Below are 22,351 nucleotides of genomic sequence, written 5' to 3'. Positions count from 1 at the left end.
AAAAACATTTTTTCTGAGCTTTGTGAAAAACATATTGTGGATGTATGTTTCACAACTGCATTTTGATATGAAGAGATTATTGCCTCAATTCAGAATTAGAAGTAACTTGGATATTACGTTTCAGCAGGTCTCAAGTGGGACAGATGCTGAACAGAACAAATTCCAGCTATCTCCCAACCTCCCATAGTGCACAAAGGATTGCACATATTTTAGTTTTATCATTCATCCAAGAGATCCATTCCATTAAAAAAATGTTTAAAAAAACTAGCAATCTGAGGAGCACCTCAAAAAAGCTGCAGCCTTTAAAGCAGTGTTTCTCAACCTTGGCCACTTGAAAATGTGTGGACTTCAACTCCCAGAATTCTTCAAATGGCCAAGGTTGAGAAATACTGCTTTAAAGTGTGCTACATAGATGCTGGACTTTTCAGTGTTGTTTAAAAAGTGAGGGGAATCCAATGGAGTTTCTAAAATAAATACAACTCCTGTTTGCCTTTAGGACCCTGCCCTTTCCACTCTCCTCTATTATCTCAGAATACAGTAGCCAGATGAAATATTCTGGGGGCCAGAAAATTATATGTAGGCAAAAGCTGATTTATCTAAACTGAAGTCCATTTTAAAGATACTTTCTGTTGTATTACTGGCCAAGCAAAACATGTGGTGAAGCTCAGATAACGTTTCTGAAGAAGGAGACCTCTTTGACTGCTCATTTAAGCTGTGCCCTTAAATGTCTGTAATTTTTACCTAAAACTGAATGATCTTCAGACTGGATATCATTTCAATGTTGACTATTCTCAATTCAAACCACCAGTTGCAATCTCAGTCATCATGTGTAGACCTATGAGTGATCAAATCCTCTGAGGTCCAAATTTACTACAAGGCCCCTTGAATGTCTTAATTTAGCCCTAGATCAAATGTATTAATCTATATATTTGCTGAACTGTAAATCTGTCTATATAAGTAAAGTGAACCCTTACCGTGATCTTCCAATTCCTATTCAGGATTTGATAAGAAGTTACAGGGAGAACCAAAATGTTATCTATGATGCACTTGTCATCTTACGGACTGGATGTTGTCCAAAAGCAGCTAGCTGACCATTTCTGCCCTAGATCAATAGGCACTTAAAGCCAGGACCTTTTTATGAGTTTGGGAGCAAGATGCTCAGATGCTCCCTTTCCATGTTCTTCTCACTTCACTGAAGCCAGTGGCCCAGTAAGTGAAAGTGTGTAACTCAACATACTGAAAGAACTATTGGGTTTATATTTTAGCTGATTAGTTTTGCTTCCTGGCATGACTGACCTGATCATTTCAAAGATTGAACCATACTTCGCATGAAGTCCACCCCTTGTGTGAGGCCTGAGGCAATTGCCTCTCCCCTCCCAAAGGCCGTGCAAAAAATATCTTTTCTGGGGATCTTAAACATGCCTGATGCCTACTGTGACCTTGCTTCCTTGCATCTTTTTACTGTCACACCTGCAGTTATTATGAGATGAGTATCATCTGATAAAATGGCTAGGAAAAAAGAGGTATACAGAGAGGATGGGAAAGGAGTTCACAGGCAAATATCACATCTACTCTATACTTGTGAGCAGAAAAAAAATGTAAGAAGCAGTAGTGCTGAAAATACAGCTAACCTAAATCGTCTGGACAAGCCTTTAATTACAATTAGGGAGGCTGAAACAAAACTGATATAATTTGAGACCCCCTGAGGTACCGAGAAGAACGTTCCCTTTTAGTAAATAGGCCTCTACCAGAATTAAAGCATAAATTGCTTTCACAAAAGCTCCACAGTTCCCCCTTAAAAGCAAGAAATGTAATTACCCCAGTTAATTGGCATTCCAGCACTTAATTCTCCTAATCAGCTATTTGTACTGGAAATACCTTCATAGTATCACAGGTGAGTTTAATTTAGATTTTATTTTTAATTTTCAACCTCCTGTCAAAGAAGACACTGAGATTGTCTTAATTTCTGTGTGAACCTCATTTGGAAATCTCTAAGGTATATATGGAAACTCCCTACTTCATCCATAGCAGGAAGTAGTGGAAAGTGTACCTTAGGAAAGAAAAACATGCCTATAATCAACCAAGTGAAGTACAAGGTTCAAATTAATTTAGAAATAATCTATTTTTCTTTACATGCTAGTGGTGAGAGAGATGGGCAACATGATGTACTTACATCAGAAGTGTGAAAGCAGTTATGTATTTCCTATTCACCATCATGCAGTACAATGCAAGTTGTTTTTGAAGTGTGAGCAATTCCTTTTTGAGTACCCGCCACCCCCAAATACGTTGGCTATTTGTGTTGTTGCCCTGCTTAACATTTCAATTATGGCCCAGAGTAGTTTGTACATTCATTTTTCTCCTAGAGAGAGAATAATAGAGACAGAGAGACAAATTTTTACAAATTGGGACATAAAACCATAAAGAGAATCCATTATGGATTTTTCCCCCTGCCATGGTAGCTCTAAATTGTAACATAATGAATACCATGTAAATGGTTTCTTTTTTCTCCATTCTTTTTATTAATTTAATTTATTTTTGCATCACATTCCCACTTCCTCTCCTCATTAGTCTTTTTTCATTTTTTCTAATGCTCTTGTTAAGCACTTACAATCCTGTGGTAATCAGTTGCTGCAGCATTTGTAGAGCTCAGAGGAAAACATTGCTGAGTTGTCAGCATGTTTTCAACTTCATTTAAAATGACAACATGGTAATCAGCCATACATGCTGCATAGTTGTGAAAGGGGAAAAAGAATCAGTGTGAGTTCTCTGCCATTAATTCTCTTTCCAACAGTGACCCACATTTTTGTTTTCTAAGCAAGTTGAGTGCTTTGGTAAGGGTTTGTTGGCCCTTTCTCAATGATCAGTTCACATCAGGGCTAGTAAAGGCTGTTCACAGAGAATTTTAATATTAGAGAAGAGAGACACCCCTTCCCCCAATTAGAAATATAGAATTGCCAGCACTTTAGTGAGCTATTCTTAGCTGTGGGACATTGACTCTGATTTTGTCAATGTTTCTGAGATGATGGTGAAGACATTGATGAAGACATTGCCTTTATGAGGGAACATTGTCCTTAACAATGATAGCAATTGAGTTGGCTTTAGATGAACATTAGCTTTAAAAATGATAGCAGTGAAATTGACTACATAGAAGGGACACCATGCTGGTACCTTTCGGATATTTCCACGATAAGTTGAAAATACTGTTAATTTAAAATAATACTGAAAAGTGACATTTTTGTTATGGTAAGAATTAGCAGCAAGAATTAGCAAAGTTTCTCATGAAAATGGTGGACAGTTAATTTCATGTCTGCCTGAAAGGTAGTGGACTTACATGATGGTACAAGTGGATCATCTTTTTGGATATGTGAACATGGACACTGAATTTGTGAGTGATATGTGGTCCTAAGCTATGAATTCGTAAAATAGCAATAGGGAAATCCAGATTAGTTCCATCCTAGCATATCTTGGTTTAGGAGCTGGGCAGGTGCCTTTGCTTTAGACCTCAAGGGCAGTGTTGTCCAAACTTGGCCACTTTAAGATGAGTGGACTTCAACTCCCAGAATTCCCCAGCCAGCATACATGATGGTCACCTGTATTCCCAGTGCACATGTAGTAGCATGTTTATCAGGGTTACCAGAGTATCTAACTTGGAACGAGAATGCTAGGACACCTATATTCCTGCAGCAATTTCCAGACCCTAGTGGCCTTTTGAACAATGCTGGAACAACGTATAAGACTACCTTAATCTGGATCAAAGTTTCTCTGCAGCCTTGATCCAGAAACCATACCCTATCCTTATTTTAGATTCTTGATCCTGTTCCTGGCTTTGACTCACAGAGTATTTTATTCCACTGTGGTCAGTTTTTGGCAGTGGTTCCTATGGATTCAGCCACTAATAGCAATTTTTTCTTCTTTTCTTGGTCCTTCATTTGGCATTTTTAAAATGCCTAAAGGACTATAAATCCATATATTATTATTTCTTTCCAAACTCAAGCAGTCCAGAAGACAGGAGTAGAAGGAGTAAGTACTGTAAAATATTTCTAGAACTTTGTTGGAACTCTCCAACAGGTTTCAGATACAATAGAAAGGATTCAATCCACATATATCAGTAGAGGGGCTAACTGATCATGGTTGGGATATAGTTGCTAATCTGCAAAGCTAGGTGAAAGATCTCTTAGCTAAAGTTGAAGCATCAATGACTTGCAACGATTGGAAAGTTTTATGATGAGTATCAATACTGATCTGGAGCATGATGCTTTTTTCCTTCTTCTCAGCAGGCTGATGAGAGGGGAAGCCTCAAGCTGTAGTACAGCCATAATGTTGCTGATTCTAGACTTTGCCATGAACAAAGAGAAGGTGAACTTTACTATATGATACTTAGGCACCAAATAGTAGAACAAACAGTGTTTAGTTACATAGTTATCTAACAAGATATAAACTAGCAGGGGTTTGAAAGAGCCCAAGAGCATGTCTTGATTTAATGAATTAAATAATGGAAACTGCTTTGAAGAAGATAGTTAAAAGCCACAGAACAGCTGCCAGAGTGGCATAGTACCCTAGTAGATACTCATTTAAATGGAACAAAATATTTAGCTTTTAAATATTGGAAAGGATAAAGTCAAAGGCACATGATACTGGATAGCAGGAGCCAGGGCATATTATTGCTGTTGCAACAGCTATGGAGAGGATTAATCTGACCACTGAGAGTTTTGATTTCAGCATTGTCTATTAAAAGTCCATGGCCACTCTTAACTGGCCCCCAGGGATGGTTCCTAGCAGGGAGGAAAGAAGCTGTAAGACTGGGAGCCTGCTCTGGATGTTGAAATGGATGGTTATGTTAGTACACAAAGCTTCCATTCTTTTGTGGAATATCCTTTTTTTGCTTCAACTTCTTTTCCTATTACTCTTTCTCTTTTGATAGTGAGGCTGTCTTTATGAGCCTCCCATGGATCTGGATCTCTTTTGTTTTGGGACAAAAATTGGATTCTGGTGCTTTGCCATAAATCTGTTTATGCATCAGATTATATGTTAATTAGAATAAATTGCCAGGTATAGTAAGTTGCAATTTCTCTGATGTATAATTGTTACAGTTAAAGATGCCTTGAATACTTGCAACAACAGATTTTCATCAGAATCAGATCTGGTTTTGAACCCTAACTTGTTCAATTAACTCATCTGACATAATTTCAGAAATAGAGAAAAGTAAGGATGTATGTATATGTATATGTATATGTATATGTAGGTATATATTGTTTTGGAACAAATCCTCTTTATGCTTTTTCTGAAGAATTGAGGAAAAAATAAAAATGGCTCATGAAATCTTTTCTTTTAGAAGGATAATATATTCAGGAAAAGTTTATTTTTTTCTGCCTGCATTCTTAAATCACCATGCAGTATCTGTGCTACAATTTCAGAATTACATTTTTGTTATTAAGCACCTCATTCACTTCATTACACATTGAATAAACTACATCCAGTTCTTTACAGAACCATTAAGCAAACCTTTAATTCATCATTGAAATTTGGGTGTTGTTTCATTTTCTCTCTTTCTCTCCTGCTAATTTATTTCTTATCACTAGAAGTCTCCTACTTTCTGGTGGCAATTTCCATGGCCCACCCCACCTCCATAACATAACGGAATAACTGTATCCGAATCATCTGAGTCAGAACCGGGTTGAGGACCCTAAGGGAGCTGATTATGAATTGGCAATCTACTGAGAGTGGGAGAGGCAGAAATAGGTTTAGGCTGTGGCAGAACAAAGCCAGGACACTGAAACTTTCACAGCTGGGCTTTATACCTCCAGCTGGAAGAAACAAGCATAGCCTATGCTGTGCAGTGGTACCTCGGGTTACGAATTTAATCCGTTCCATGACTCTGGTCGCAACCCGATTTGTTCGCAACCCGAAGCAAATTTTCCCATAAGGTTCAATGTAATTACCATTAATCCGTTCCCGCGTCCGTGGACCACGCATCAAGGGCGGAAAAACAGCCGCGGACCGCGCAGCAGGGTGGAAAAACGGCCGCGGACCGCACAGCATGGGCGGAAAATGGCTGCGGATCCGGTTCGTACCCCGAGGCGGAGTTCGCAAACCGAGGTAAATTTTTGCGGCCGGAGCTGGTCACAACCCGAAAAGTTCGAAAGCAGAGGCGTTCGTAACCCGAGGTTCCACTGTAATTCTGTATTTCCTCCTCATGTACTGAAACAGTACATTTTTCAGTGAATCTAAGATCCTCCTGCAAATAACAGTGTAGAAGCATTGCATTGCAGGAATTAGGTAAATATCTGCTCCATTAGAACAATTCTTATACTCCTGGAAGTTTATAAAGCAAAAATAATTTTGAATTTCATGGGGTAAATTTATGGCATTATAAGGACCTCCACATTGAATGTAATAATGGATTTGCTGTTCCCTCAGTCCCCAAGTATATCAGCTTGACTGAATGGAGAGGGAACAGTTTATTCTCTTTTAGTAAGTCATTCATTTATTCTAAAATGTTTAAACAAAGAAAAGCCATTAGCAATAGCATTTTTAGCTTGTTGTGAATGCAGCATGACAACTGCTTGTTCATTTCATATTTTTTCATGTTTCTCCTCAGTATTTCTGAAATACATTAATTGGTTTTGATATAAAGCTATAAATCAGTGTTTTTCAAACTTGGCAACTTTAAGATGTGTGGACTTCAACTCCCAGAGTTCCCCAGACAACACTGCTATAAATCATGTGGCATGCTAAGAAAAGGAAATATTACATTCTCACTAGCTGCTATTAATTATGATGGAAATGAATGTTTCAGGGTCATTCCACATTCAAAGACAAACAGCAATAAAATAGAGGTAGCTGAGGTGGGGAAACTTCAACAGGTTTCAGCATTCAATCCTACACTAAGTTTTAGGAATTCAGTGGGAACTCAAATCTGCTCCATGGATTGCCCAAACTGTGTGAGGGGTGTGTGCCATTGCTTGATATTTCCCTTAGTATTTCAATGAGGAGATGCTGATTTGACTGGGCAAAGAGAGTTGGGGGCGGGTGCCTCTTCTGTACTGCTACCCCCCCAATTACAGCAGCTCTAGTTGTGATTTGAACAGTTTCTCTCTCCCTGCTGTTAACGCTCTGTCAGTTAATTTAATAGCCCTCCATGGTTGCTTTGATATAAAGAAAAGCGCATCAAGAAATCTCATCACAATTCTTTCTATTTATGGTGAAGTCTAATGTAAAAATACTAATGTTAGGCAATATCTATGTGGCAGTAAAGACAGAGCAGGGATGGCCAATTTTCCCTTATGGAACTCTTCAGTCACTAATGACTCCTTGGCTTTTCATCCTGTAAAGATATCCTCTAGATTTTCTGCTCTAAGCAAAGGATTGTACAAAGAGTTTTCCAACTATGATTCATTGAACAGGCTTAAAATTAAAGTTTCAGTCATTTAATTAATACCCTCTAAAATATAAAGAGCATCAAAAAATAATTTGATTGAATGCTGTTATTCTAATACAGAAATCTGGTGCTCAGAGCTGCATATGATCCCCTTTTATACTTCTTGGAGCCCTCCCTTTTTATGTCTCAAGGAGCCTTTTTATGCCCTTCAGAATCTAAGTATGTCTGGCGAAACCTGAGGGCAATGTTTCCCATCTTTTGGACATAGGAAGTAGATGAAAATTATAATGCAATCCATAAAAGAAATAATTCATGGCTCAGAAACAAAGAACTCAAGCTCCCCTCAGAGCTGAGCCCTCCTGATAATTATTGTGTAGCCCACAGCCATACTGTGGCCCTCCAAAATGTAAGCGTGGTCCTTGGCCACCAAAAGGTTGCCAACCACTATGATGGAGCGTACAATTATTGCACAGAAAGAACTTTTAGTTCACTATACGGTCTATATTTACTTCCCAGGTACTTTCCAAATCTCCAAAGGAAGAAGAAGATTAGAGTATATTCAGAGATGGTGGTAGTTGATAAGAAAAATGGAAAATTCCACTTAATTAGCAAATCTTCTAGGAGATTGGATGTAACTGCAAGAATATTTCACTGTGTGATTTATCGTAAAATGTATTTTTTAAAAAAGATAGACTCTTTCAGAAAGTCTGAATTCTAAAGAATAATTTCTGTCTTATAATAGCTGCTTATCCATATATGAGCTTGTATTTTAGAAATCTAATCATATTTTGCTACTGAAATAAGGAATAATAAAAATGCTAAGTAATTATGTGTGGGGCAAAATGATATAGACAAATACCTAGAGCTTTGAATATATTCATGAATCTAGGTAGTTATTAAATTTGTAGTAAGCTATAAATTACAACTCCACAGTACCTCTATAGGTGCATATTTAATGTAAAAGAGCTGATGCATCATTTGTACTATTTGAAACTTGCTAGGTTCAGTGAATATATCCTGTGACTAAACTCAAATTGATGGAGTTCATATTTTGCTTATGTCCAGATTGATAAAGCAATTGTTGGAGATCTGAAGTTTTGACACTGGTAGTTTTGGGATCATGATATAACTGAATGACTACACAGCACTTCCCAGAAGTATAAAATAGTAATCTATGGCTTGCAATTAAAGGTGTTGTATGGATGCTGGAGGAAGGGGAAATGGTTATGCATGACAGTTTTCTCCAATTTTCCTTTGATGCAGGAAAGGTCTGATAGGGATCAACTTTCTTTACAAATGGAAGGATCATTCCCATTCAAGGAGTGCCCAGATCTAATCCTATATTAACTTGATCATTGCTAACAAAATAATATATAAGTCATGGCTCCTGATATATGCTTAAAAATAGCCAACATTCTAATTCAGTTTGATATTTTTTTTTATCTTGGCTGGATTTGGTTGCTCTTACTAATTTTATGGTTTTAAGTTTTGCTATATATCTGTATGATTTAAATTTCTTTTCTTGTGCTTGGAAACTCTGCAGCCTGCCCTAGGGATTTTACTGAAGGGTCTCATGTAAAACCTGAAAATAAAATAATAAAGAAAAATGTCATGGTGCCTAAAAGTGTTAGTGTTTCTGTTTTAAATTGTGAGGTTTAAGCATTTAATGAAACAAAGAGAGCAATAGCTTGCTAAGTTTTGCTGACTACATGTGAAGAAAGAAAGTTGTGTAATTGTAGATCTTTTTATTCTGAGAACCATTGTTTGTAGAAATATTAGATATGACTAGACCCTGAGAGTGAGTAGTCAAGAAGACAAAATAGCCCCTAATAATAGCAAGTAACTGTTAAATAGCATCCGATCAGATTGACAAATGATATAGTCTGTATTATATCTACAGGGAAGTTATTTGTCCTGGACTATAATCCAAACATCAGATTTTACAGGCCTCTCCAAATTCCTGGATATTTTTTTTTTTTCTGATTACTCAACAGGGCACAATGTGATGAGTAACTATCACTACGTGATAAGCAGGTCAAAATTAGCACAGATTGGGAGTACCAGAAAAGAAACATGTAGTTCAGCACTGCAGAACATAAACCTATACCTGGAGTGCAAACAAAGTACTCTAGAATTTAGCCTAAAACAGTGTTTCTCAACCTTGGCAGCTTTCAGAGGTGTGGACTTCAACTCCCAGAATCCCCCAGCCTGCTGGGAAATTCTGGGAGTTGAAGTCCACACCTCTGAAAGCTGCCAAGGTTGAGAAACACTGGCCAAGAGCCTTGGTCTTCATCATGGTATCAAAGAGTCCCCCATTGTGAGGAGATGGGCGGGGACAAATTAAATAAATAAATAAATAAATAAATAAATAAATAAATAAATAACTGTGACAGAAGCAACATCCCTAAACTGTTTCTTTTCCCCATTATTGTAAGGTTGTTTTTTGTTTTGTTTTGTTTTTAATACATGAGAAGCTTAAATGTTAAAGACAGGCATCAATCTTAAGCCTAACCCACATTTACAAAAATGTTTGTGGGGCCCATATATACCCCAGAATCATTCTTTGGGAAGAAAAATTATACAGTAGAGGACTGCAGTTCAGGGCTTTGTTTGGACTTGTGTCTAGTTGGTAAAAGGGTGATTTGTGACCAGCCATGCTCTCCATGGCAGCTGTTGTGTAAGAGGGTCCATAACAGGATTTCAAAATTCCTAATGTGCCTACAAGCTGACAAAGGTTTGAGCAACTGATAAGATTTTATAGCTAAATCAAGATTGTCTTGCTGGGAGCCACATCACTTCATCTTCTGTAATTTTGTAAAAAAAAAAAAAGAGCTGCTATTCATTTCTGCAAGTGTGGCTTTTCTGGTTCTGAAGTTCAAGGAACCCAAGGCAGGGTTGCACATCTGTAGGATGATGCTCCTCTTACAAATCAGGACCACCAGTGGAGAAGCTGTAAACAGCATCTGATCACTGTCCATCTTTAATGTATGAAATCACTGAAATAGGAAAAGTCCTGTTGCCTTTGCCACACACTATAGAATAGTAAATATGAGCAAATATATGCAGAACATCCTAGCCACTGAAAATAGAATATTTTCTCAGTACTTACAGAATGAAACTGTAAATTTCTGTATTCTGTAAATATAATGAAGAAAAATTGCAAACCCTTGAAGACAGCCAAAACACTATATGGCTTTAGTATGCTTCTCCCAGCAAACATCTTAAGATGACTTATTGGTTAATTGAATCAATCCATCATGTTTTGGTGGCAGATTCGATTTGCAGATTTTTGGAGTGTGATTCCTGCTTGAAATACACTTGTAAGAGCACATCAGTATAAGATGAGGTATGGAATATATTTACTTTATGTGAGAGTACATGTGTGCATAATTTCTTCTACACTGAATAGTTTGTGATTCAATTACTTAACTGACAGAGCTCTGTTGCTTATTCCATCCTCCTGTCTCCCAGTTCTTACTGTCTAAAATTCTGAAGTGAGTTGACAAAAGAAAGTATACTCCTGAGGTAAGGGTCTGAAATACAGTTGCTAATTTCCTCTGTGACCCCTAGCAAGCTGAAACATAGCAGCAGCAGAAGCTTTTCCTTATATGGAGGTGCAGTGGTGTGGAAGGCTTGATCTGTTGATTATTTTGTTCCATAGAGAAGGATCATAGAAACAAGGGCTGCCGCCTCCTCCTCCTCCTCCTCCTCCTCCTCCTCCTCCTCCTCCTCCTCCTTTAATGAATGTTATTCTTTAGTTCAAATTAGGTGGAAAATTCATTTCTTTGCTTTATTATATCAGTCATATCAATATAACAGTTTATCCTTTTGTTTCTCCCTGTAGTCCCATAGCCTCTTCTCTACCATTTCAAACTGAAGGAAGAGGTTAAATATCCATCTAAAATTAATAAATTTTAAAAATCCCTGCATGTAGAAAATATCACAGAAAAGGTTAAACTATACTTTTTCTCCATATCCAGGAATCCTTCACCATCCATATCTATCTGCTTGCAAATTTACTCTTGAATGTGTAAAGAGCTCCATGAGAACTAATAGCAGGAGGGAAGAGTGAATGAGTTATTCCATGTTTTGCTCTCAGATTCATATTTTATAGTAGCATGAGCTCAAAGTTCATTGCCTCTTCAGTCATTTTCCTCAGATATTCTGTTTCCTTTGCTTTAATTCTTTTATCATTATGGCTGCTACTCACTCCATCTTCCTAAACCAGTTATTATTAGCTCAGCCAGTCCTGTGCTATTACTTCTTGAATACTACAGATATTTTGGAGGTTTGATTGTCTTGGCAAGATTTCAGAAGTGGTTTGCCATTGTCTCCTTCCTAGGGCTGAGAGAAAGTGACTGGCCCAAGGTAATCCAGCTGACTTTGTGCCCTAGGTGGGATTAGAACTCACCGTCTCCCAGTTTCTAGCCTGATGCCTTAACCACTATGCCACACTGACTCTTACTATAGTTTCAGTGAAGCTATTAAAAGAACATGGGATTTAAAAACAGGAATTTTGAACTCATGATGAGACCCAGTTTGGTCTTTGATTGTAAATATATTTCTTTCACTACTGGCTTCCAGAATTCTAATGAAAAACAGAATATATTTAAATGTTAAATTTTATAAAATGACCTGAGATTTTCAGTTAAATAAATTATTTTTATTTAAAAATTTATTTATAATTTATTTATAAAATTTATTTTATTTAAAAATTATTTATAATAATTAAAAGATATATAAAATCCTCACATCCTTTAGTCTACTTTTTCAAGTATAAACCTTATTCTCTGACTAAATCTGCTTCTATTATTTCTAGTATATTGTTACCATTTAAGGTATTGTCTCCTCCTCTTCCTCCTGTGATGACTGCTGCTTCTCTGGAATGAGCTTTAGGTGTCTAGTAGTGTCTCATGTCTTCGTGTCTAACATTATTCCTTCATAGTTTTGGGTTCTGGCCATAATTTCTGACCATCTAATTTCATTTGCACTTGGGATCCAGGATATAATTCTTATAAAACATGCACTGCATGATGGTTATCAAACTGGAATTTGTAGACTGCTTTTACTTCAATACCCAGGATTCTTTTAAATCAGGCTAAGATTGCAAGTTAGTTTAGAAGACTGATACTAAGATCCATAACTGTAGACCTGTTATTAGTTATTCCAGGCTACAGAATGGTTGCTTTTCTGCTACAATTCATTCTACAATCTGAATTTATCTTTCTACTTCTCCATTGGCTGGCGGATAGTGGAGACTGGTTATTTTATGACTAAAGATATACTTTTCTGCAAATAGTGCAATTTTTCCTTATTTGAATCGTGGTGCATTCTCTCATGTTCCTCAAGACATCTCCATCTAATGATTATATTTTTCTAAAGTCAGTAGATCTTACAAGATCAGCCATGTTGGCAATCTTGAGATATCTGGAAAAAAAATAGTATATGATAATGAAGTACTATGTCCATGTTCACAAATATTATCTCTAATTCTCTTTCAAGGTCTATCTGGGATTTGTGTAACTAAGAGTGGTTCCTTTTGCTGAGATTTATTTTTCTTGCAACATTCTCAGACAATCTCCTCATCTGTACCACAGCATGACACAAACACGGCAACATCTTTTTTCCATTAGTGAGACAGGCTTAAGTCATCCTTAGCTGTACAGAATTAATGTTTTATCTCTTATTCCAGCACCTTCCAAGGGCATTGTAAAGTTGTAAAACTTGTTGGGCTTTGTCACTATTTATCTTGGAGGGAAATCAGATGACTGCAGTGCCAGGAAGATTGGGATGGGCAATAGGGATAGCAAATTTCATGCTGGTAATTACTTTCTTACCAATTCAAGAATAGTTGGATAGTGCTATAAATTATAATGGGTAGGGCACTTACTCTGCTCCAAATGTTTTAAAAAAATTGACTCAGCAATCATATGAAATAGTTACTGTATGCACTTTCTCTACATTTTAGTGATGCCTAAGATAGTTTCATGAAGTTTTTTTTTTTTTTTCCCAATCTTCTTGTGGCATTGCAGCTACTATAGCAATTCTGACAGTGTAGGCAACTAACCTCTCTGATACTTGGTGTCTTCCTTCCTCTGCAAAGAATATGGTTGAGTGCAATTGGCATATTGCACGCATGTGGTACCAATCACATTTTGATAAAGTGCAATATTGTGTATATCTATCTTCTGGGTCAGAAGTAAGTTTTTTTTTTTAAGAAATTAATAAGAAATAGTTTTGGATAGATGAGACTGATCAGTAGGTTGAATTGATTCTGGGTCAGAACATTTTAGTGGGTAGTAGGGCAAAGTACAGGTATTACTACAAGTGTTTTGTTCGAATGATACTCAGCATGAGGATTATATATCATCATATGGAAAGTCATCTCGTTAATATTCAACCCAACTCTTGGATTATTCAGAAGAATGATTAGCCTTGTGTCTATATACTGCCAAAAGGCTTTCACTGCATTAAAAACTTTAAGAATTCTTCTCTGTAAAACTGCCCTGAGTCACTTTTTAACAAGATGAGAGGTAACAAATTTGATATATAAATAAAAAATAAAAAGATTTGTTCTCATGTTCACACTGTTTCAGGTCATTCTTCCTCATTTTGGGTATACCACATTCATGATTCACTCTCATCCATGATCTTGAAGCAATATGCCTATTCCATACCTGTTAGCTAGCATAGACACTTACAGTCACATATAGATTTGCATCACAGACTGCCAACATTGGGCTTTGACCCAGTTGCTCACTGTGCTTGATAACTTTGTTTCATGTATGCCAAGTGGTATACTAGTAAAAGGAGTCTAGAACATCTGCCAGTTGTGGTGCAAATCTCCCAAGGTATTGTTCCACGTCTCCAAATCTTCTTAGTTCACTTATGGAGTCTAAAGGGTTAGTCTCTTTGAATTGGGCTCACTGTATTATTCATGGCCAAGATAGAAGTGCTTTTTCAGGCACAGGAGATATTTACTTTCATATACTGTAGCTTTAGAGCCACGGTTTTTCATAGCAGCTAGACCTTTACCATGTTTCTGATCATGCTTGTCCTTTGAAATGTCAGAAAGCAAAATGTCATCTATGAACATAGTTCTCACTCCAGGTGTCACAGAAATGCAGTAATTTCCTTTTGGAACAATTGGGGAAGTTCCAAATGCAATCTTTTAAAACTACCAAATGGTGTGATCACCATAGTTCATTTGGCACAATTTTGGCCTAACTGAATCTGTGAAAATCCACTGACAGCATCAAGCAATGAGAATACTTGAGCACCTGTAAGTCCCAGAAGAATGTTATCTACAGTTAGCATGGCTTCGTTTCTGTTTTCACAGGTTTGCTTAGCTCTTAAACGTTTACGCAGAGGTGAGCTGTCTCTTGGTCACCAGTATCACTGAAGTGCATCTGTTGATTGAGTGCTCTTTTTAAACCCTCCCCATTGAAACGTTCTCTATAGTTCTGCTTTTAGTTTGGGGAATAGTGAGACCAATAACGTTCTAGTATGGACTGCATGTGGAACAGCTCTTTCTTAAAGCCGTGTTTCTACTGGAAGAATCTTTAAGGTTGCCATCTCTGTGTTAGGCTCCGTGGAGATTTCTCTTATGTGACACACTAAAGCCTTCGCCACAGATGCTTCTCAGCCCCAAAGATTATTTGTTTGATCAAGAGGCATATATACATTAATCTCATATTCCTCTGTACTGGATATTGGGATAAGGTGTCTTAGGATATACTTGCTGCCAGAGCTTGCAGCAAGCAGATCTAGTAATCTGCTGGAGTTGAAGTAGGCTCTAGAAACTTCTGTAGACAGGTCTGAGATCAGAGTTTCATTAGTTCCCCTGTCCCTTTTAAAGCACACTGGGTGATCACTGATTTGCACAGAGATTTCTTATGATTTGGCCAAACCTGCAAGGTATTCAGTTGGTCCCCAAATAAATACTTATTGCTATCACCATGTTTTTCAACATTTTTCACTTCTCAGAGTGACTCATTTTCTTACATTTGTGCACACAAGGATTATAAGAAGCCACCCTGCTCTCTGTGGATGCCTTTTCCCCCAGCAAGGGCACTAGAGCCCTTCAGATATATGTGCAAATTGTTTTGACTGAGGAGAGAAGCTGGCCTGTCTACTTGTCTGCCAGATTCTCCCTCTATAGGAATTGTTTGCATGGCAATGCATTAAGGTTTCTTGTCCTGAACTTGGCCATTGATGAGTTTCTTATCATCTGTCCTTTCTGAGATTAAAGCAATTTTCCCTACTTGCTTTTGGAATAAAGCTGAAATGTCCAGAATCAGTCTGTTCCCATTTATTGCCCCCCTCCATCACAATCTGCTTTCTCATGCAGCAATGTTAAATAGGTCTCAGCAGATTTCCCAAACTAAAGTGTCCTTTGGCACAAACAAGGCCATCAGGTTTCCCTCAAGCACAAAATATTTATCAATTTTTTTCAAAAGGAGAAAGTCATCCTTATCTTTAGCAGCAGCAGCAAAAGTAAAAGATTTATACTTTTTCTCTGCCGATGGCCTCATGGCATAAATGAGGGCATGTATCTGAATTTCTTCTGCATGTGATTTCAGTAGCAGAAAAATACCTGTTTCCAGTCAGAATATTTCAGAAGGCTGTGGGGAAACTTTTCTCAAATTGCAGGACTTCAGGTCAGAGTTCTACTCATCTCAGGAATCTCTAAAGCTGAAAGATAGTTTAGATTTCTGACATCCTAGTAGTTCTTTATAAAATGGCCCAAGACTTTCAGTTAAACCACAATACTTAGTTTATTTCCAGTAACTAAATATGTAAGTGCTTATAAGTCCTGAATATGTTTTTGTTACTGAAAAGAGTACTCCATGGCTGCTTTTTTTTCTGGGATTGTGCTCGACATATTAGATACTGGCTTCTCTTTCTGCTATTCACTGATTAGGATCACCTTTCATTCTGCTAACCAGCTTGAAGACTGCCTACCCCGGTGCTAATCTGTTGCCCTCAGAAGTGATGGTGATCGCTTGAGTGTTGTCAGCATTGAAATAAGAATGAGCTACCAAGTTTGATCAATTTCAGAAGCAGCATATTGGCTGGAATAGAGGTATTGGGAGATGGCCATCAGCGGAAAGCAATCAGAATTCACTGTTTGTTGTTACTGGAGATCAAGATTTTTTTTTTCTGCAGAAATTAAGATAATAATCATTTAGTCCAAGAATAGTGTAGCTCAGCAAAGTTTTCTTTCTTTTCTTTGGCCTACCACTATTATTCATAGTATTAAATTTTCAAAGATATTTTTTATAATGTGAAAAGTTGTTCAACTGAATTGTAGAGACATTGTCCTAATATAGGTACATATCACACCCTCTTAACAGTGATTATTTAAAGCAGTGTCTAACATTACTGAAAGTCTATTACAGATTTAAATTCACTGATGAGGAGACAATAAAAAGGCATATTTTAATGGCAGAGATTTTATTGTACAGTCTGCCTTCTAGAAAAAGCCTTTTAATGTCAGTGGATAATGAAAATATCGGTCACCTTTGACTGAGTTAAAATGATGTCATGACCTGGCAATTTCTATTCAATGCTGATATATCAGTGTTGAGCACAGCTCACAATTGCCTTCATGTAAATATAATAGGATTATTCTCTTTTTTGGAGGTATTTTTGCTCTTTTAAGAATGGCAGATCAGAAAAAAAAAAAGCTGTGAAAAGTATCAGAGGTCCATAAAAAGCTGGGAAACCTATATATTTTTTCCATTTATTTTTTAAAATGCAAATTACACTAGTCAGTCAAAAAAGATCAGCTTTTGTTAAAAATACATTCAGAATTAACAAATGACTCTAAGAAAAAAAATGAGAGAGACATTTGGATTGTTAACACTTGCCTTCTGAATATTTGGATTTATAACAACAACAAAAACCCCGGCCTAGAAAAATAACATACTTCATTGGATTTTGAAGAGGATACAGCTGTATAATTCAACAGTGTTCAAATATTCTCATACTACTGTGCTCTTAAACTTCTTCCATAGTAGATGTGTCCATTCATTCATTGTTGTAGTCGTTCTTTTGGAATGATACTGATTTTGCTGCACAAGAACTAATATAAAGGCCTGATACCATGTCTGTACATGTGTGTAATGTATATATGCTTGTGTGCATGTATTTCTGTATCCTGGACAGTGTTTTATTCAAATTTAGAATTATCATTGCCTTGAAATTCTCTGGATTTACTCAGAATGTACTTTTTAGCCTCCTCCTGGATTAACAGGCCTCATCCAAACACAGAAACCTGTTTTTCTTCCTGCCATCTGTTCTGCTACCTATACTTACCATCTACAGTTCTGCTCTGCTGACACCACCATCTACAGTTATGTGCTAAATGTTACTGTGCTAAACTCAAAAAAAAAAAAAAAAGGCTGATGCTCAAAATCATGTTTTTTATAAACAAGTCTAGAGTCTTGTATAGTTGGTTATAGACCTGCAAAACATTCCACACTATTTATGGAGGCTCTTGATTCTATATATGGAGACAAACATGCCTTCAGGCCCAATAATGCATGAATACATAGAAGATATGGGAATGTTCCACCACCTTCTTATTCATCTTCCATACTGGATCGATTTGCCTCTCAAACAGTGGGTGTGGATGTACATAAACTAAGATATATCTATATGATTTTTATTATAGTAACAGGAAAATGACTGTTTCCTTAAATGTATCAATGTAAGCACCAGATGTAGAAGTAGGGGAATGCCTTAATCTAGAATGTGGCACAAAGCAGGAATTGATCAAATGCAATCAGTTACTTTGCATTTAATAATTATAAACTGGAAGAATCACAATGTTTGCTCATGGGGAGCGACAGCAAGAAAGACTTCATTAGTCCTCAACATGTATGATGTATGCTTTTGTTTATTTATTTATTTATTATTATAAATAGCAAGGTCCCCTTTCAGTAGAATTCAACTGCTGGTGACTTCATGGACATGTCTGTGTAGTTTTCTTGACAACAATGCAGAAGTGGTTTCCCATTGCCTTCTTCTAGATACTTGATTATATCAAGGACAAAATTATGTACCTAATTATAGTTTTAAAAGAATTAGGTTATATAGTAATCAATAAGAGTGAACCAGTGTATAGATTATGTAATGGATCCTTATTTCTCCTTAGTAAGAATTTGAGATACAGGACAGTCAGCATTTTAAGATGTCTAAGCTTCTTTTCTAGCATCTACAAATTTATTCTTAAAAATACTTTATCCTTCTATTTTATCAGGTGCAGCATGTCAGTGAGAGATCATTTCATCAAGCCTGCTGCTTTGCTGATCCCAATGCAAACCTACACATCTGTCATGATTTTATACTACTTACTGCAGACCTATCCCATTTCCTCATTGTTATTAAGGATAAACAATGTAAAAAAGAAGCTCAGGAGACAATCCATACATCATACTCCAGACTAATTCCACTGGCAATAAGTGAATTTCAGGTCTACAAGAGATGTGGCTCCTGATCCTGATCAATAATAATGAAATGGCAAACAAACATTAAAACTGAGAGCATCTTCAGAAGCTGTAACTAGAGTGACAGTACATATAATATCATACTACCACTGATGTTGATATAACTAGGCAGAAGCTAAATTTTAAGCTATATATTTTTGGGAATTTTCAAGTACTAGCCACTATTTTATATGTATTTCATTATTGTATTATATGTTGATGCTGTGTTCCACTCATGTCACTGTTATTGTTGTAACTTATATTGCTGGAACCAATAAGTTTTTGTTTCTATTAAAAATATCTCTTCTGTTGTCATCCAGGTGGCATCTTCGCAAAGACATTGGTATCTATATTGGTGGTGATAATGGGTAAAAGATGGACTGTCTCATTTCTAGGGGAATTTGCACTTAGAGTTACTACGCAGGACGGTGGATAGATAGGCCATATAGAATTGAAACATTTGGCAAGTGCAGACAAAAGTTGTTTGAAGAAGCTGTAGTGGGCTAAGAAGAAGCTAACTCATCAAGTGTCTAAGGCTAATGTATTTGTAGGCTTTAAATAAAGAAATGAGGGCAATTCAAGTCCCCCACAAAAAAGCCTGAGCAATATAACTCTTCCCAAAGAAAAGCCACTGCAGTAGTTGAATATACAGCTCAAATTCAGAATACAGACGCTTCTAGGAGTCAAGAGTATTTCATAAAGACATTGACCTACTAGTAAAGTTTCCAAAGGCATCTTGTTGCCAACTACATAACAGCACAGTTTTTTTCAGCCACAAAAATACAGGAAGATAAGATACACATTCTAACACACAACAGTTTCCCCAGTACCACAAAAAAGGTTTTCAAAAATCTCACCAATGCAACTACTCCCACCCCAACTTAAAAACAAAAAAAGGAACAAAATCCAGAAAGATCTTATATGCTGCAGGTTTTCAATTTTTTCTTAAAAAAAGCTCACTTACATAAGGTTTTCAACTGGAATTAGTTATAAAAGAGTAAACATTGTTAATACTTATGCAGTTGGCCTCTGTTGATAGAAATAAGCAGATATCTCTGTTATTAGTAAAAGACATAGGTTAGAATCATTTATAAAAGCACCTAGAGTGCATTCACTAGAACAGTGGGGTTAAGGAGCACTGAGTTTGCACTTTCTTTAGTTATTGTTTAGTAAAAATTCCTTTTCCTGGCATTTCCCGACTCCCAAAGTGTCCAGTTTGTTTAGAATTCATTTCTAAAGAGTAATTTGTATCCAGCTATTCTGGAAGCTTAATCATAAAGCACTTTTTTTCTGGCAGGAGATTTTTTTTTTTTAATACAGTCATCTCCGGAATGCTGGGAGCGAGTCTATTACCTGACACAGCTTTAGATTTTTTTCTTTTTCTTTTTTAGAATTAATGAACAGCATGGTTGATCCTAAAGGAAGTGATTTCAGAGAGTTCACATCAAAGTTCTCAGTGTGTGACTTAGGATGGGTTAAGGCAAGCATATATTAAACAGCCTTTAGGGCAAACAACTTCCTGTCTATTGACTTCAGTTTCATGATCATCTAAATATCTTTAATCTGTATGGATTAAGAAGACATGGCTCCAGACAGAGTACAAAAGAGCCTCAAATAGCTAAAACAGATGAGATCGTTTCATAAATCAGAGGCAAGTGCAAAGAGGGCAGAAGGTAGACAGTGGCCAGGAGATGGCACTACTGCTTCTTTTTTTGGAACCTTCTCTGTAGGAACTTGGAAAATCAAAGTTGGGAGGGACTGGATCTTGTGCATTTCTGTCAGTACTTGCTAGACAGAGAGGCCCTTGTCTCTGAGTGTTCTATTATATATTGAAACAGAAAAGTTAGGACTTCTTTCATTCTTCTGCAACCTGCAGGAGGCTGTGCAAGAAGTAGTTCTTTGTCCAGTCCTTCATCCCCAGGACAGATTAACTTTTGTCTACTTAGACCTAGAAAGAAAGAGAAAAAAGAAGATAAAGAAATCTTGTCCCCAAAATAGTTTATTCCTCAACAGTTTCCTTGGAACAGCAATGTGAGCCTGGTCATGGTCCTCCTCCAAAATTATCTTTAGTCCATTTTTGCATCTACTAGAAAGCCTGTGTTTAAATTATAATTAAGCATAGTACAACAGCAAAATGCCATCACCATTTAATATCACAGAATATCACAACAATTCTAAGTTAATTGGAAGAATAATCAGTTATTTTGGTTTGACCCCGGAAATCTGGTTGCCTTTTACATGTGAATCGCACCTGATATTCTTGATAGCATATCTCTGTATATCACTGTACACATTATTCACCTTAATATTTTCCTTTGAGTAGCACCAGTAGCAACAATCCGATACCTGAAGAGATGGGAGAGGGTGCCTGAGATTGTGGCCCCTTTTGGTTTCATGCTTCTATTTAATAGCTGATTGGCTTTTCTAGAAACATCTCCTTGTTAAGGGGAGAGGGAATGATAAGAGTGATGAATTTCTCTAAATCTGGTTTTCTTTCCAATTTACAGCTCCTAGCAGTCCCAGTCCACAGGACCAATGGTGAAAGCAGCTGGGAGTTGTACTTTGGCACTATTTAGATAGCCCTAGATTCCTGATCCCATCTGATAATCAGTGTATAGCGGAATTGTCTCAGGTTCCTTCATTAAACCTAGGCACTGTGAGTGATAAGGTGACAATCTGTTGGCTATTTCTCAATGGAACAATAGGATCATATCTCCCTGAACTGTGGAAGGGGATATGAGATAACTGGCATTTGTTCTGGGTCTTAGGGACATAGTGGAATATAAGCAAAGCAATGATATTCTAAGCTTACTCTTTTAGCTTAGAGAAGAAGCACAGCAAAATGAAGACAGGGAAATATGATAGCAAAATGCATTAGGGTGGTGCAGCCCTTAAAGGTGAAGTTGCTGGGAGTTGGACAGCATACAAGTTTAATAATAAATGAATAAATAAATTTATTTCAGTGATCACAAATGAGGGAATCAATGTAAAATGTCTAAATCTTCACTGATCCCAGTGAGTGAATCCCAGTGTGTTCTAGATGGATCACAGGATCTAAACTTCCTTCATCTAAAGGATTCACCCAATGAAGCAAGTTGTATGCCATTGGGTTCACGGCCCCATATAGACAGGACATCATGCATGGCTGAAATACCTCACATAGTGACAGAAAATTCTTCAGTAGTGATGAGATGTTCTTGAGCAATTATTCCAACACAATCAGCATCTGATATTACATAATCTTTCCTTCCTTCCTTCCTTCCTTCCTTCCTTCCTTCCTTCCTTCCTTCCTTCCTTCCTTCCTTCCTTCCTTCCTTCCTTCCTTCCTTCCTTCCTTCCTTCCTTCCTCCTTCTGAAAAGAAATCTCTTTTCTGTCAACCCAATTGTCCCTCTCCTTCAATGACTTCCTAGATTCGTATAGTATGTTTGCTATTACACAACTCAACAATTATTTGGGACTAATATTTAATCTGTTGATACA

At 37.0% G+C, this 22,351-nt stretch overlaps 1 protein-coding gene and 1 long non-coding RNA gene across 3 annotated transcripts in view; one reads left to right on the top strand and one right to left on the bottom strand.

The window, feature by feature from the left end:
- LOC148217074 (uncharacterized) overlaps positions 1-19,742 on the top strand; it is a 40,195-nt gene extending 20,453 nt beyond the window's left edge. Inside the window, exon 4 of the long non-coding RNA XR_015796051.1 lies at positions 18,645-19,742. This is a non-coding gene — a long non-coding RNA (uncharacterized LOC148217074). The remainder of the gene's footprint in view (positions 1-18,644) is intronic.
- A 179-nt stretch (positions 19,743-19,921) lies between these two features.
- Positions 19,922-22,351, bottom strand: part of NKAIN2 (sodium/potassium transporting ATPase interacting 2) — a 585,360-nt gene continuing 582,930 nt past the window's right edge. The window contains exon 7 of one of the 2 annotated variants that reach the window (XM_088140294.1): positions 19,922-20,818. In XM_088140294.1, the coding sequence (XP_087996420.1) occupies positions 20,809-20,818 (10 nt within the window). In that variant the 3' untranslated portion in view covers positions 19,922-20,808. The remainder of the gene's footprint in view (positions 20,819-22,351) is intronic. The other variant, XM_088140293.1, reaches the window with a different exon arrangement.

This window comes from Python bivittatus, unplaced genomic scaffold (genome assembly GCF_059951505.1).
Source record: "Python bivittatus isolate LINGU-HERP-01145 unplaced genomic scaffold, Pbiv_v1 ctg000020_np1212, whole genome shotgun sequence".
Classification (NCBI taxonomy): domain Eukaryota; kingdom Metazoa; phylum Chordata; class Lepidosauria; order Squamata; family Pythonidae; genus Python; species Python bivittatus.
The sequence above is the reverse complement of the archived record's forward strand: the minus strand, read 5'-3'. Positions and strand labels throughout refer to the sequence as shown.